The sequence below is a fragment of the Gopherus flavomarginatus genome, chromosome 2, assembly GCF_025201925.1.
Source record: "Gopherus flavomarginatus isolate rGopFla2 chromosome 2, rGopFla2.mat.asm, whole genome shotgun sequence".
In the NCBI taxonomy this organism is placed as follows: Eukaryota; Metazoa; Chordata; order Testudines; family Testudinidae; genus Gopherus; species Gopherus flavomarginatus.
Window position 1 is genome coordinate 275,704,622 of NC_066618.1, and position 16,807 is coordinate 275,721,428.

The window sequence follows — 16,807 nt, forward strand, 5'->3', positions numbered from 1 at the left end:
CATCTCTGCTCTGACTAATATCTGAGAATTGTTACTCACCTCTAGTGTAGTCAATACAATCTTCTCAACTGAAGAAAAATAAGCCTCCCACAAGAACTGTGTCTGCTGTCTAAGTGCTAGGATTTTATCCTGATGGATAGACCTGATTGTAGAAGGAATCTGTAATACAAGATGCACTACAATCAGATGGTGTGGAAAACAATGTAACCTGATCAAATTAATACATGCTTAAGAATCCCAAACTAGCATTCTCTGCTCCTATCCAGCAACACAGATTCAGTGTCAGCCAGTACCCCCACCAGACACAGATATGTGAATTAGCAGCTAAAGAACAGCGACTGGAAAATGAATGAGCAGCACCTTTTGTGACCTTTGGTATCTGAGCCTATTGGCCAACCTTAGGATTTACTAGCAACTCTCCATTTTTTAAAGAAAGTTGTTTCTATGGTAGCAAATGCTACTTTTTCCACTTCTGCAGTCACAGTGAGAAACTTTTCGGCAAATCCCTTGCACACACAGCTTTTTGCAAACCACCAATTTAAAATACTGGTAGCTGCGGGTATTTAGAGTCCAACAATGATCTCCATTCTGAAAGTATATTAAAGGGATCTGCGATTGCAGTCACTACAACATGGCAACACAAATTCCCTGAAGAAACCATCACAGAATCTGCAGCAAAGCCACCCCTTTGTGGAATAACGTGGAGAGAAGAAAAATCTGCTATTTAGAGGAAAACACAATGATATTTTTCACTGGACACATTGTGCAGCTTTAATTCTGGTAGAGCTTTCCTTATAAATGAAAAAATAAATCCTACCATCCTTCTTCCTGATAGACAGTTGCCCTGCAAACCAGATCAGAAGGAGGGGGCGTGGGAACCCACATTCCCCACCCACTTTGGAGAGAGTCCAGCATCTGTACAGACTAGTGTTTAGCTTCTTAAAAGCCCAATTCTCATTTGCATTAAGAGCTTGTCTACTCAGGGAAAAGGACTGGACTAGCTAGTGCAGAACAGCTAGTGGGGAATAGCTACTCCACATTAGCACCCCATGTGGACATTTATTCTGCATTGAGTTCCTTCGTGCAGTTTAGGTTTGTCCCCTCTGGAAGCAGATTAACATAAATGGCAAAAAAGTGGGGAGTTAGTGGGAAATAGCTATTGAATTCATACCCTGGCTATTTTGTAGTAACTTTCCCATTAAATCTCCATGCAGACAAGCTCTAAGGTCTCCCTGCTCACTGCTCTGGCCGTGTAAGAGGCCATCGGAGTGGGTGTAACTGTAATTTATTCCTACTTCAAGATCTCTTTACACTGTCAGAGTGGTGTTCGCGGCCTAAGTGTAAATGAAAACCAGGCCCCTTCACTGCAGTGTGAGTGTGTTCACTTCTTGTAGAAATGGGGAGTTATTTTGCTGTGGTACCTACTTCTATTTCAAGTCCGGCCACCTCATTCTCCATCTCTTATTTCTCACAAGCCTGTCATATATTTACTTTCAGGGCTAGATGCACACAGGCACCAAAGTTTGCATTATTATATCTTATAATAATATTATCATCATTGTCCATCTAGTTATTAGATTAACCTAAACACTCACACCCCTATCTCTCTCTCTCTCTCTCTCTCTCACACACACACACACACACACACACCACATAAAATATCCCCGATCAGAATACAATTATTCTTCATATAATGTTCTGAAAGAGTTCGGTGGCAAAGGTTATTGTGCAGTTTCATACACATCTGCAGGGAAACTGTTCCATAAGAAACCTGCTCCAGAAGAGGATTCAAAGTTTTAAGGTTTGATACGTACAGAGATTCAGGAGGGTTATGCAGATATTATACAATTATTATTCTATCTCATTTGCATTCAGGTAGTGCCCACAACTCCCAAACAGGATCATGGCTCCACATTGTTAGGTGCTGTACAAATGGTAAGAGACTATTTCTGCCCCAAAGATCTTGTAATCTAAGGGTTTGTCTACACTGCAATTGGGGTGTGTGTGTGTGTGATTGTGGCATGTGCAGACACACCCATGCTAGCTATAATCTAGGCAACTCACATCCTGATAGCAGTGAAGCCCCGGCAGCACAAATTTCAGCACAAGCAAGCCACCCCAATAGTTACCCAGGGTTCCAGGCTGGCTTGCACAGCTTGCACTGAAGTTTGTGCTGTTGCAGCTTCACTGCCATAGGTACCCACGTCAGGTAGATTAAAGCTAGCTCAGGTATGTCTACATGGGCTGCAATCACAGTCCCACTTCCACTGCAGTTCAGACATACCCTCAGACCTTGAATTGGAGTTTAAAAGGACAAGGAACTAAGGGAGTGGGATACCATACAGAAGCAAAGCAGTCACGGTGATAAGAGGTCCGTGGCATATTAGAGTCTTTTGCTTGATCCTTCCTGTAAAAGAAGCAATACAGGAAGGGTGGGGGCACAGAGAAGCAGTTAAAATATATACAGGCAGACCTCGACTTTACAGCATTCGAGTTACGATGAATGGCATTTATGACGCTTCTACATTGACACCCTGATTCGACTTACGACTATTGGTTTCGAGTTTACAACACTTGGTTCCGCAAAAGAGTAGACTCTGGTTCCGAGTTCCGACGCAATTGTAAGGAACCAATTGTGTCGTAAGTCGGAGGACTGCCTGTATACAAATGAGGCACCTTACTATTTAAGTTTATACCACTGAACTACAAAATTCAGTCCTCTGATATGGATTATAAAGTGGATTGTTTTCTATTAGGCTCCTGTAAGTATGGGAGTATAGTGAAGCATGTTAACAGCACCATTATCAACAGCAATCATATTATTGTGACTGCATTTTAGTACAGCCATGGGGCATTACTTCTAATAGACACAAATGTTTCATGGCACCACGCATGATTTCACAGGCCTTGATCTAGTGATGGACACAAAATGAAATTAACACCCGTCTCTAACTACGGCACGCGCTCTCCTTTGTAATAAGGAAGCAATTCTGACCCCGAAAGTTGAAGAGGTTATCGTTCTACAGCTTCATGCATGTGCCCATAAACATTGTGACAAGGTTAGAGAATTTCTTAGCCTGCCTGTGCGCCTGGCCTGTTATAACAGCTGGTAAGCAAAATCAGAGCTCCCATTTTAACTATGTTTGCCTATTAGTTATTAATCTATTTGTCCAGAAAGACAGGTTTGGAAAATGACATATTAATACTAATCTGGCAGGATTACACTGGAATTAATAGAACTAGATGACGTCTTAATAAAAGGTCATTTTGGTAATAAAAGGAGAAAAAAGAGAACCCTACAGAAATAAATGCAGGAAGACTAAATTAAGACTGGAACTAAACTGGTTCTATGGTAACAAGAATATGCAAATAAAAACATCTGAGCTGTTCTAAAACAGGAAATGAAAAACTGCAACATAACAAAAACATTTCCCAGAGCAGACATTCAGGCTCTGTGCCAGCACTTTACAAACACTGTTAATAACGGTGCCGTAGCTGTTCAATAAGGAAGCAGCTGTGAAGAGAACGAATGGCATATTACAGGAAGACACAAAGATCAGCAAATTATATTTTTTAAATAATTTTGCTTACAAAAATGTGTGGTCCTTTGAAGCAAAAATTACTTTATTTTTATACTTGCAATTAATTCATAATAATAGTTCTCTCTTAACTAAGAGCTTTTGGGGTCAGATTTAAAAAAGTACTTCATCTAGGGATGTAAGAGTTTAAGCAGTTAATGGTTAAACTCCTGCCAGGGTCCCAGCTGCCCTCCCATGGCCAGGGTCCCTGATGCTGCCACACCTGGGGCTCTGCTGCTGTCCATCACCCCGGCATCCCTGCGTGCTTGGCATCTCGGTTGCTACCCTGTGTCGGGGCTCTGCTACTGCCTGGCTTCCCGGCACACCTGGGGTCACTCCAGGCTGCCAGCCCCACCCAGGCTCAGAGGCAGCAGCGGAGCCCCGCGTAAAATATTTCAGCTGTTATAGCATAAATAAGGGAGAGATAAGGCAGAACTGGGGTTGGAGGGGGGATCAAATCAGTATTTTAGATGTCTGTATACTAATGCGAGAGGTATGGGGAGTAAGCAGGAAGAACTCGAAATGCTAGTAAATAAACACAACTATGACATTGTTGGCATCACGGAGACTTGATGGGATAATATGCATGACTGGAATATTGATATAGAAGGGTACAGCTTGCTCAGGAAGGACAGGCAGGGAAAAAAGGGAGGAGATGTTGCCTTATATATTAAAAATGTATACACTTGGACTGAGGTTCAGCTAGAAATAAGAGACAGACTTGCTGAAAGTCTCTAGGGAAGGATAAAAGGGGTAAAAAAACAAGGGTGATATCATGGTAGGGGTCTACTACAGACCACTTAACCAAGAAGAACAGATGGATGAGTCTTTTTTTAAACAACTAACAAAATCTTCCAAAGCACAGGACTTGGTGGTGATGGGGGACTTCAACTACCCAGACATCTGTAGGGAAAATAACACAGCAGGGCACAGATTATCCAACAAGTTCTTGGAATGTACTGGAGACAATTTTTTATTTCAGAAGGTGAAGAAAGTTACTAGGGGGAAGGCTGTTCTAGATTTGATTTTGACAAATCGGGAGGAATTGGTTGAGAATTTGAAAGTGGAAGGCAACTTGGGTGAAAATGATCATGAAATGGTAGAGTTGATGATTCTAAGGAATGGTAGGAGGGAGAACAGCACAATAAAGACAATGGATTTCAAGAAGGCAGACTTTAGCAAACTCAAGGAGTTGGTAGGGGAAAAACAACTGAAGACAACTGGCAGTTTTTCAAAGAGACATTATTAAGGGCACAAGGGCAAACTATCTCACTGCGTAGGAAACTAGGAAGTTTGGCAAGAGACCACCCTGGCTTAACCAGGAGATCCTCAGTGATCTAAAACTCAAAGAACAGTCCTACAAAAAATGGAAACTTGGTCAAATTACAAAGGATGAATATAAACAAATAACACAAATATGTAGGGACAAAATTAGAAAAGAGATCAAAACGAGATCAAACCAGCTAGAGAAATAAAGGAAAACATTCTACAAATACATTAGAAGGAAGAGGAAGACCAAGGACAGAGTAGCCCCATTACTCAATGAGGGCGGAAAGACAATAATAGAGAATGTGGAAGTGGCAGAGAGCTTAATGATTTCTTTGTTTTGGTTTTCACCAAGAAGGTTGGTGGAGACTGGTCGTCTAACATAGTGAATGCCAGTGAAAATGACGTAGGATCAGAGTCTAAAATAGGGAAAAAACAAGTCAAAAATTACTTGGACAAGTTAGATGTCTTCAAATCACCAGGGCCTAATGAAATGCATCCTAGAATATTCAAGGAGCTGACTGAGGAGATATCTGAGCCATTTGCAATTGTTTTTGAAAAGTCATGGAAGATGGGAGACATTCCAGAAGTCTGGAAAAGAGCAAATATACTGCCCATCTATAAAAACGGAAATAAGGACAACCTGGGGAATTACAGACTAGTCAGCTTATCTTCTGTACCGGAAGGATAATGGAGCAAATAATTAAGTAATCAATTTGCAAACACATAGAAGATAATAAGGTGACAACTGTCAGCATGGATTTGTCAAGAACAAATCATGTTAAACCAACTCAATAGTTTTCTATGACAGGGTAACAAGCCTTGTGGATAGGGTGGAAGTGGTAGATGTGGTATAGCTTGACTTTAGTAAGGCTTTTGATACTGTTTCCCATGACCTTCTCATAAACAAACTAGGGAAATACAACCTAGATGGAGCTACTATAAGGTGGGTGCATAACTGGCTGGAAAACTCTTCCCAGAGAGTAGTTATCAGTGGTTCACAGTCATGCGGAAGGGCATAATGAGTGGGGTCCCGCAGCGATTGGTTCTGGGTCCGGTTCTGTTCAATATCTTCATCAATGATTTAGATAATGGCATAGAGAGTACACATAATGTTTGCAGACAATATCAAGCTGGGAGGGGTTGCAAGTGCTTTGGAGGATAGGATTAAAATTCAAAATGATCTGGACAAACTGGAGAAATGGTCTTAAGGAAACAGGATGAAATTCAATAAGGACAAATGCAAAGTATTCCACTTAAGAAGGAACAATCAATTGTGCACATACAAAATGGGAAATGACTGCTTAGGAAGGAGTACTGCGGAAAGGGATCTGGGAGTCATAGTGGATCACAAGCTAAATATGAGTCAACAGTGTAACACTGTTTCAAAAAAAGCAAACATCATTATGGGATGTATTAGCAGGAGTTTTGTAAGCAAGACATGAGAAATAATTCTTCCGCTTTACTCCGCGCTGATTAGGCCTCAGCTGGAGTATTGTGTCCAGTTCTGGGTGCCACATTTCCGGAAAGATGTGGACAAATTGGAGGAAGTCCAGAGAAAAGCAACAAAAATGATTAAAGGTGACCTATGAGGGAAGATTGAAAAAATTGTGTCTGTTTAGTCTGGAGAAGAGACGACAAAGAGAACATGATAACAGTTTTCAAGTGCATAAAAGGTTACAAGGAAGAGGTAGAAAAATTGTTCTTAACCTCTGAGCATAAGACAAGAAACAATGGGCTTAAATTGCAGCAAGGGTGGTTTAGGTTGGACATTAGGAAAAACTTCCTGTCAGGGTGGTTAAACAGTGGAATAAATTGCCTAGGGAGGTTGTGGAATCTTCATCATTGGGGATTTTTAAGAGCAGGTTAGACAAACATCTGTCAGGGATGGTCTAGATAATACTTAGTCCTGCCCTGAGTGCAGGGGGCTGGAGTAGATGATCTCTCGAGGTCCCTTCCAGTTCTATGATTCTAAAATGTGGGGGTGCTGATAGAATTTTAATCGGTTACACGATTACTGTTTTACACATTATTTACATCCCTAATTTCATCAACTAAACGTGCAGAAGAGTGTCTCTAGTGGGTTTTTCAAAGGGAATGAGCACCTAGCTCCTATTAATTTCTAGTGCCTCAGTACCTAAATACCTTTAAAATTTGGCACTTCACCCATTTGCCTCAAAATGCTTTAGAAATCACAGAAGAATCATGATGCCCATTTTACCGCAGGGGGAAACTGAGGCACACAGAGATTTCAGTGATTTGTCCAAGATCACACAGCAGTTCAGTGGCACAGCCAGAAATCTAGAACCCAAAACTCAGTGTAGCACCCTAGCCAGTGGACTACAGCCACAGCTTTTGCTTGTCCTTTAATAGGTTCTGCACTGGAGAAATTGATTTTCAGTGGTGTTTCCTTGATGATATCATTATATACTTTGGCTTCTAACTGATTTTGAAGAAAACACAGAAATAGTATTATAGAAATAGGAAAAACAATGTTTGAGTGCATTTAAGAAAGAAGCCGATACAGACTGTAACAACAAAACACTAACTGGTCATTCTATAGCCCTATTTCATTCTCCCTCATGGAGATAAACAATTAAGAGATAAGTAACATCACCCTTAAAAATGAAAAAGTGAGGTACAGAAAGGTAAGGGACAGATTCTGCCTCCCACACCAATGTTGGGTAGCACCTTACTCCACAAGTAGTATCTTCAGTGTCACCATCTCCCTGTACATATGGCAATCTACATCAACAGATCTCTTTGCAGAGTAAGGTATTCTGCAGTACAAGTATGGGTGGCAGAAATTGTTCCTAAATGATGTGTCCACCCTCGAGCATGCAGTTGATAGATAACAGAGGGTATCCTATTAGAGAGGCATCCAAAAGAAATTTGATACTCTTAAAAAGACTTTTCTGTGTTTTAACAATGTCTGAAAATGTCATTGTGGTCAGAAAATGAATGATGTCTTATTAAATGACTTCATATTTACAGTGACCCTAACCCTAACTGACCTTTTAGATTCATCTTCCTACAAGTTTAGTTGGTGGCAGCAGCACTTGAGCAATATGCTGAAGGCCACAGCCATTTTCTTACCTGTAATAACAATCTCTCATCCCCTATGACGGCAGCTTGGTTCCAATCAATCACTTCGGAGAATGGCAACTCCCATCCATTGCTAAGCATAACTGGGACACAGGCAGCCTGCACACAGAGGAATAGCAGACATTAGAAGAGTCACTGAGTGTGTGGTCATTGATTAGCACAAACTTTGAAGTGCATACAAATTGAATTATTGGCATTTTCTGCAGAAGTCAGGACCCAAGCTCTCACGAAAGACATTAAAAAAGAAAGCCTGCAAAGGGCCCTACAAGGCAGACATAACAATACATCTGCCAAGATCCCCGCTGATCTCCACTCTCTGAACAGACTCCACATTTGTTTGCATGCAGGGAAACCCTGATTTTGCATGTACAAAGGGGAATTTGCACTCAGATGTAGATGTTTTGTGAACCAGCTACAGAGCTCTCTAGGGAGAACTTACGTATTAAATTACATAAGATGGTTTAAGAAAAATCTTTTGAAAATGTATTTGATATTTAACTCTACAGCTCTTTTCCATAAGGGTAGATGTTTAGTTATCCACTTTGTACGTCATAGTATATGTTCTGTGCTTGTAAACAACTGCATGTACAAAACCTGGCTACAGTCAGAGAGACCAGTTTGGAAAATTTAATCCATTGACTTTATATTTAAATATAAACACATATCACTCATTTATCACCAGCTTCTGTTCTGCCAGTGTATCTGATATACTATGTGCTATTGTTAAAAGGTAAACTCTTTGGGGCAGCAACCATAATTGTATAATGCTTAGTAAACACCACGTTACTGGCACTATATAAGTAAATAAATAATTCACTGCCACCTATTGGTCAGTTGGACCAGAACTTGAGACCTGATTCAAAGTCTGTTGAAGTCAGTGGAAAGGCTCGCACTGAGTTCAGTGGGATTTGGACCAGACCATTGCTGTGGTGGTTCAGTTTCTTCTAGACCAAGCCAGATTTAACTGATCTGAATTATCGCCCAGACAGTACAATAAATGAGCTGGTCTTTCCCATGCTCAGTAATAAGTGGAACACTGGGGAAGTTTTCTAATTGCAGTGCATTCTCTCTCTCACTCTCTAATTCTGTGCAGTAACTTCGATCTAGTCAAGTCTATGCTACAGCAGTATTTGCAATGGGTAAAGATTCTGTTTGTTGGTAAGGAAACCGCATTACACTGTCTAAACCCCCGCAACACAACAATTAGCAGTTTTCATCTTCAAAATACTCCATAGACATTAATTACACCTCACAAGTAGATACAGAGTGGGAATATCAGAGAAAAAGGGTGATATGACCTAGCAGATGTAACACAGGGAGTCAGTATCTTAGGGCTGATCTACACTGGGGGGGGGGAGGGATCGATCTAAGATATGCAACTTCAGCTACGTGAATAGCGTAGCTGAAGTTGAAGTATCTTAGATTGATTTACCTCTCGTTCTCACGGCGCGGGATCAACGTCCGCGGCTCCCCGTCGACTCTGCTACCGCCGTTCGCGCTGGTGAAGTTCCGGAGTCGACAGGAGTGCTTTCGGGGATCGATATATCACGTCTAGATGAGATGCAATATATCAATCCCCGAGAAATCGATCACTACCCGCCGATATGGCGGGTAGTCTAGACGTACCCTCAGTAAAGACCAGAACTTAGGAGTTGCTGGCTCTTAAGGTACGTCCAGACTACCCACCGGATCAACGGGTAGCGATCGATTTATCGAGGATTGATATATCGCGTCACATCTAGATGCGATATATCGAACCTAAACGCGCTCCCGTCGACTCTGGAACTCCACCGGAGCGAGCGGCGGTAGTGGAGTTGACAGGGAGAGCTGTGGCCATCAATCCCACACCCTGAAGAAGGGAGGTAAGTCGAAATAAGATACATCGACTACAGCTAAACTAATCCCGTAGCTGAAGTTGCGTATCTTACATCAGACTCCCTCCCAATGTAGACCAGGCCTTAGTGCAGTGCTTAGGGGAGGGGAAACAGAAGAGAAGTGACTTCAGCGGGAAGAGACAGAGTGGCTCAGTGGGAGAGACAGGAATAGAAACCCTGTTACCTGACTCCTGCTCCAGTGCTACTGAACCACACTGCCTGTTACAGGATTTTCAAACTTTATGCCTTTGCTCTCCATTGCTGGTCAAACAAAAAAGAGCATCTTGCTGACTAAAAGATTTCAAAAAGGTGAAGAGGAGTTGGGGAGTCCTGCCTCTGACACAATACGGAAGAATATTTTAAACACGTAGACAGCAGCCGGTTTGAATGTCCTTTTTGCTGCATTACTTTCAGATGGGAAGCAGCAGAACAGAACCATCATCTGCACATTCAGTATGCAGCACAGTGAACAACACGTAGGCAAGTTTGCTTCAGCTGAAAACAATAAGCTGTTTTTATTGCCCCAGGACTTGCTAGAACAGGTCAAGGTCTCCCCTGAGAATCCAGACTCAGTTGGGCAAACACTGCTCTAAACGGATCCAACTTCACCTCTTCTACAATGAGCAGGGAAAACTTCTCCATGTAGGTAACGCAATTCTATCTTCAGACGAGCTCAGTGCAGAGCCCCTCCTGCGATGAAGCTGCCAATTGCTTCGGAAGCATGACTAGAGGCTTCCGCAGTGGGGATTATCGCCCACTAGGGAAATTAAACACAACCCCAAACACCACCTCTTGATATCACCAGCTGAATTCCAACCAGCAGAGTCAAAGTTTTAAACCCCAGTTCTTACCTGCAGAGCCTCCAGAAACCTGAAGGATCCAAGCCTGCGGCCACGGGGAACCAGACAGAAAGTGGCATTGTGCAGCATTTCACGATAATCAAACCTAACAGGAACAGGGGGATGGAGGGAGATAAGAAAGAGAAAATCAAATTAACGATGAGTTCTACAGTAACTGTGCATGAAAATGCAAACATCTGCTGATATACATCTGGATAAAATCATCTCCAATCACGTCCATTTCTGTACATTCACCATCAGGTTAAACAGTTCTCTCTCTGTGTCTTTTTCTTCCTCTCCTCCACTCCCCCTCCCCCACCACCTCTTTTTTTGTTGTAATGGGAAGGAAATCAATGTGGTTAACAAAGAATAGGCAAAAGGGATTTTGCTTTTAGAATCATCAATTTTGTTGTTAGGAATATACATATGGTGTTTTCTACTGCTAAAATATCTTTGGGGGAGCTCCGAATTTGAAAGGAAAATACAGACAATTAAGACCAACTGTTTTCACAAAAACCGGGTTTCAAGACTCTTCACATAGTGAACCAGACTTATTCACAAGCAATCATTAATTTGGTCACCTCTGAACAAGAGGTTTGTAAAAAACAGCCAAGAATATTCAGCTATACAATACAAATCCTTTCTAATCAATCAAGAAATAATAAAGAAGGGTCATTGGTTGTTACTAGGGTGGCGAGGGAGAGGCGGGTGGAGGAGGAAGGGGAAATCAGCTAAAAAAAAAAAAAGCACAAAAACAAATTTTGATAATTAACCATAGAGCTCCAGTGACTTCTGATCCTCAAAATTAAAGCTTGAAGCTAGATACTACTGTTATTGTTCCAATTCCATCAATCACTTCAAAACCATTTACCAAAAACACACATCAAATCCTAACAGTTTCAAGCCAGTTATTAGCTAATTGTACTTCTGTATTAATGGAAACCTATGGAACTGTAAATGGCACTGACCCTGCAGTCTGCTGGGTCTGAGACAAAAGGATCAAGATTAAATACCCCTCATTTCTCAAGAGTTACAAGCACTCTGGAAACAGGTGCTACTTTGACAGTAGCTACATTGACAGTAACGTGTGGCACTGAAATTTTCTAATTCTAATAATCTAATTTAATCATGGCCTGCAGGCACTGAATTTTTTTTGTATGTATATAGATAGAAGATTGTATATATGTATGTGTGTGTGTATATATATATTATATATATATATATCCAGATCTATTGTTATATTCTCAAACAGGGCAGGCAGATGGGAGTAAGCCAATTTTCAATTATAAACCCTGTCATTAGGAAGAGATCTTCCGAAGGCCCATTTGCTTAAACAAGCATGTATAGCTAATTGCACAAGAAAAGGTCGCTGTGAATGGATTAAGATTATCTCCATTGAGAGTAAAATAAAAACTCATGTTGCATTAATTAAAACTACAAAACAGACTTCAAAGTGGATTTTTTTTTTTAAACAGCTCGCGAGTTTGGTTATATATTTTCCCACTGAGTGGCAGTAATTTCTTTTTCTCAACACAGAATATTGATTGGCAACTAAGTCCCAGCTCAACAGCCTGCAGTGATGCAGCACATGGAGGAAACTGTTAGGAAGCTGGAATAAAAAAGTTGCATATTTAAAATGTTCATTTTTCACATGGTGAGAGGTCTAACACTCATCACTGTCAATATATATTGTACGACAGGAAAGTTTAATAAATACCCCAAACAGAATCTCCTGTAGGGTGGAATACTTCACTCATTTGTCCCCATCATTAGCTAGCTAAAACTTTAAAATCCTGTTAATACCCTGGACTGCAACAAGCACACAAAATGTCAGCTTGAAAATCAGAACAGAAAAGAGAGAAGGAAATGAGAACAGTGAAAGTGAGGAGAGGCCTCAACAAAGAGGAGTTAGATTCCCATTTCCAAGTCAATAGATGCCATTTGTGCTTTTTATCATCTCCCCTGTAATTAACTGCTCAGCTCATGAACAACCTGGGCATATACACACAGACCTTATCCTAACCTTCATGGATGTATCTCCATCCACTTCAAGGAGTACTCCACAAATGTAACATCGGCAGAACCACAGTACAGTAACATACCCATCAATAAGATTCATTCTACAGTTAATGAATTGCACTAGAGTTTCTTTTCATGACTAAATTTCACTTGTATTTCAATTTCAGTGTTCTAAGGTGACTCAATATGGTCCTTTATAGCAGCAGGAAAGGAATGATTTCGAATTTAATCCACATCAGATAACAGTCTGGGATTAAGAATGTATTTCTTTGAAATCCTCAGACATAGTGAATCAAATTTTGCCTTCATTTATTCCCGTGAAATGTTGAAGACAATGTAGATACACAAATTTCACTGAATGCAAACTGCAGCCCAATATCTTTTAACAAAATTGTACATAATACAGGACACACACACGGTATCTATGTAGAGATCACACACAAGTATATTTGAAAATCTGAGACACCATTACACGATGAATGTTTTAGAAGTCCCCTATATAAACGTAGTGCTTATCTGTGGACTACAGCAGAGATCATTTAATGTATTATTTTTCTTCTTGCTGTTATGTACTTCTGAAGAAAACATGAGTCAAGAAAGTGCTATAATAAGGTAAATTTACCTACAGTTTATAGATGAACAAAAAGCTTCTGGTTAACTGCAAAGTATTGCTAGAAATTCAGGTTCAGAAACTGAAAGGGAATAAAACCAGCAGTAACAATAACCACAAAAGAATTAATATATGAATATGACCAACACCGAGCACCGAGAATGTGCTTAGCAGGAACTGTGACAAACATACTTCTTGGTCTTCTGAAACTATTTTAAACTGTGAGGTGATTATGCCAGCAGAACCCTTTCGCCAGGTCCCTTTCTGCATGATATGGACTCTTACGCAGCAAAAACTCAAACACCTAGCCATTGAACAGACTACAAAACAACAGGTGTCAAAAAATTTCCACTGCAGAAGGTGGAGCTGAGGAGTGACAGAAAAACAAAAGGACTTAAGTTTCAGACACTTACATAGACCTCTCTTTTCTATGAGACATGGTAGAAAACGGAAACCCTGCACAGGATTTAAAATGTTGTTTAGCAAGGGAGGGAAAAGTATTCTTTCACCTAGTCGGGGAGGAGATGAAGTAGCATTTTATCACCTGAGAATCTCAGGGGCCACAACTGAAAGCACTCACATGCTTAATTTTAAGCTTGTGAACAGTCACATTAAAGTCAACGTGACTACTCATATGCTTAAAGTGACGCATACACATCTGTGCTTGCAGTACTGGGACTGTAAATTCCTCCTTCATCTGAAAGATGGAATGATAGAAATTGGAGATGGAAAAGAGGTGTTAGAATGTCAGTCAGTCCCACGGCCAGTACACTAAGGGCTGTCTCGCTCAATGATACTCAGACTGAGTCTCAGGAGCGGAAAGTGGCTCTTGAATGTGTCATCTGCAGCTCTTTGCAGCACGTGATATTAAAACATTGTGTTATTTAATTATTAACCAATCAGGAGGCTTTCACTATGTCATTAACAAATTGTAGAATACTTGGTCAGTCATTTTGCTGTGAGAATAATTATATATAGTATAGTAAATGAAACAATGAATTCAAACTACTGTGGTTCTTTTGGGTAATGTTGATCGCTAATTTGGCTCCTGAACCACCGAGGTCTGAGTATCACTGATCTGGCTAGATATTACTATGGTCCTATTACCATAATATGTGAATGCCTCATAATCTTTAACGTACTCATCCTCACATCACCCCTGTGAGGTAGAGAAGAACTATTATCCCTATTTTAAAGATGGGGAACTGAGGCAGAGAGACTTGTCTACACAGTGAGGTAATGCACCCTACAGTGTTGTGATTTCTGAAGGGCACGAACATGTTGTACCTTAATTGAAACATGTAGATCCTGCTGTTGCACTATAAGGTAGTGCTGTCTGAAACAGTACTTTGTTAAAGCACACTAGGGAACCTTTAGTGCACACTAGCAAGGTCTACATCGACTAATTGACAAGCAACACATTAGTGCACTTTAGCAATCATGCCCCTGTAGAAGTCATTGTCTCACCATGTAGATAAGCCCTAAGTGACTCGCATCAAAGTTTAGGGCAACTGCATCTGTATTTTCCCCGTATTTTCCCACTCTCAGACTTCTGGCTCCCCTGGCTCTCAACTCTGATGGCGGAGACCTACATCTGTCCTAGTCATCTGTACAAGTTTCCTAGTCATCTCCCTAGTCCTCTGTCCAAGTTTCCACTTCTTGTAAGCTTCCTTTTTGAGTTTAAGCTTCCCAAAGACTTTTCTGTTAAACCAAGCTGGTCGCCTGCCATATTTGCTATTCATTCTGCACATTGGGATGGTTTGTTCCTGCACTCTCGATAAGGCTTCTTTAAAATACAGCCAGCTCTCCTGGACTCCTTTCCCATTCGTATTGGCGTCCCAGGAGATCTTGCCCATCAGTTCCCTGAGGAAGTCAACGTCTGCTTTTCTGAAGTCCAAGGTTCATATTCTGCTGCTCTCCTTTCTTCTTTTTGTCAGGATCCTGAACTCGACCATAATGATGACTGCTGCTCAGATTGCCACCCACTTCTACTTTCCCTACCAATTCTTCCCTGTTTGTAAGCAGCAGGTCAAGAGAAGCATGACCCCTAGTTGGTTCCTCCAGCACTTCCACCAGGAAGTTGTCCCCAACACTCTCCAAAAACTTCCTGGATTGTAAGTGCACTGCTGTATGCTCTCTCAGCAGATGTCAGGGTGATTGAAGTCCCCCATGAGAATCAGGGCCTATGATCTGGAAACTTCTGTTAGTTCTGGCTCAGTGGATATGGGGAAAGCAGAGAAAGTGATATGCCTTGATTTTAGCAAAACTTTTGATACGGTCTCCCATAGCTTTCTTGCCAGCAAGTTAAAAAAGTATGGATTGGATGAATGGACTATAAGGTGGACAGAAAGCTGGCTAGATTTTTGGGTTCAATGGGTAGTGATCAATGGCTTGATGTCTAGTTGGCAGCCAGTATCCAGCAGAGTGCCCTAGGGGTCGGTCCTGGGGCCGGTTTTGTTCAACATCTTCATTAATGATCTGGATGATGGGATGGATTGCACCCTCAGCAAATTCGCAGATGATACTAAGATGGGGGGAGAAGTAGATATGCTGGAGGGTAGGGATAGGGTCCAGAGCGACCCAGACAAATTGGAGGATTGGGCCAAAAGAAATCTGATGAGGTTCAACAAGGACAAGTGCACAGTCCTGCACTGCTACAGGCTGGGGACCGACTGGCTAAATAGCAGTTCTGCAGAAAAGGACCTGGGGATTACAGTGGATGAGAAGTTGGATATAAGTCAACAGTGTGCCCTTCTTGTCAAGAAGGCTAATGGCATATTGGGCTGCATTAGTAGAAGCATTACCAGCAGATCGAGCGATGTAATTATTCCCCTCTATTTGGCACTGATGAGGCAACACGTGGAGTATTGCATCCAGTTCTTGGCTTCCCCACTACAGAAAGGATGTGGATAAATTAGAGAGAGTCCAGCAGAGGACAACAAAAATGATTTATGAGAAGAGGCAGAGGGAACTGGGATTATTTAGTTTGCAGAAGAGAAGAGTGAGGGGGGATTTGATAGCAATCTTCAACTACCTGAAAGGGGGTTCCAAAGAGGATGGAGCTCAGCTGTTCTCAGCGGAGGCAGATGACAAAACAAGGAACAATTGTCTCAAGTTGCAGTGGGGGAGGTCTAGGTTGGATATTAGAAAAACTATTTCACTAGGAGGGTGGTGAAGCACTGGAATGGGTTACCTAGGGAGGTGGTGGAATCTCCATCCTTAGAGGTTTTTAAGGCCCAGCTTGACAAAATCCTGGCTGGGATGATTCAGTTGGTGTTGGTCCTGCTTTAAGCAATGGGTTGGACTAGATTACCTCTTCCAACCATAATCTTCTAGGATTCTCTCTCACTTCCTTCTGGTAGGAGTATGTCCCTGGCTGAACAAGTTCCCTGCCTTCGCTATGTTCTCCCAAGCAATGATAGGTTGCCCAAGGACACCTGCTTGCTTTCTCTTCAGAGAGTTAACGGGTGTAATTGCTACAGTTATAAGGTAGCACACAGCTCTTTCTAAGCAAGC

The 16,807-nt window shown here is 41.5% G+C and overlaps 1 protein-coding gene across 1 annotated transcript in view; it reads right to left on the reverse strand.

Annotated features, from left to right (window-relative positions):
- EXT1 (exostosin glycosyltransferase 1) overlaps positions 1 to 16,807 on the reverse strand; it is a 256,327-nt gene that overhangs the window by 22,949 nt on the left and 216,571 nt on the right. Inside the window, exons 2-4 of the mRNA XM_050940868.1 lie at positions 10,675 to 10,768; positions 7,941 to 8,048; positions 40 to 159 (exon numbers count right to left, since the gene is read on the reverse strand). Of these exons, the coding sequence (XP_050796825.1) occupies positions 40 to 159; positions 7,941 to 8,048; positions 10,675 to 10,768 (322 nt within the window). The remainder of the gene's footprint in view (positions 1 to 39; positions 160 to 7,940; positions 8,049 to 10,674; positions 10,769 to 16,807) is intronic.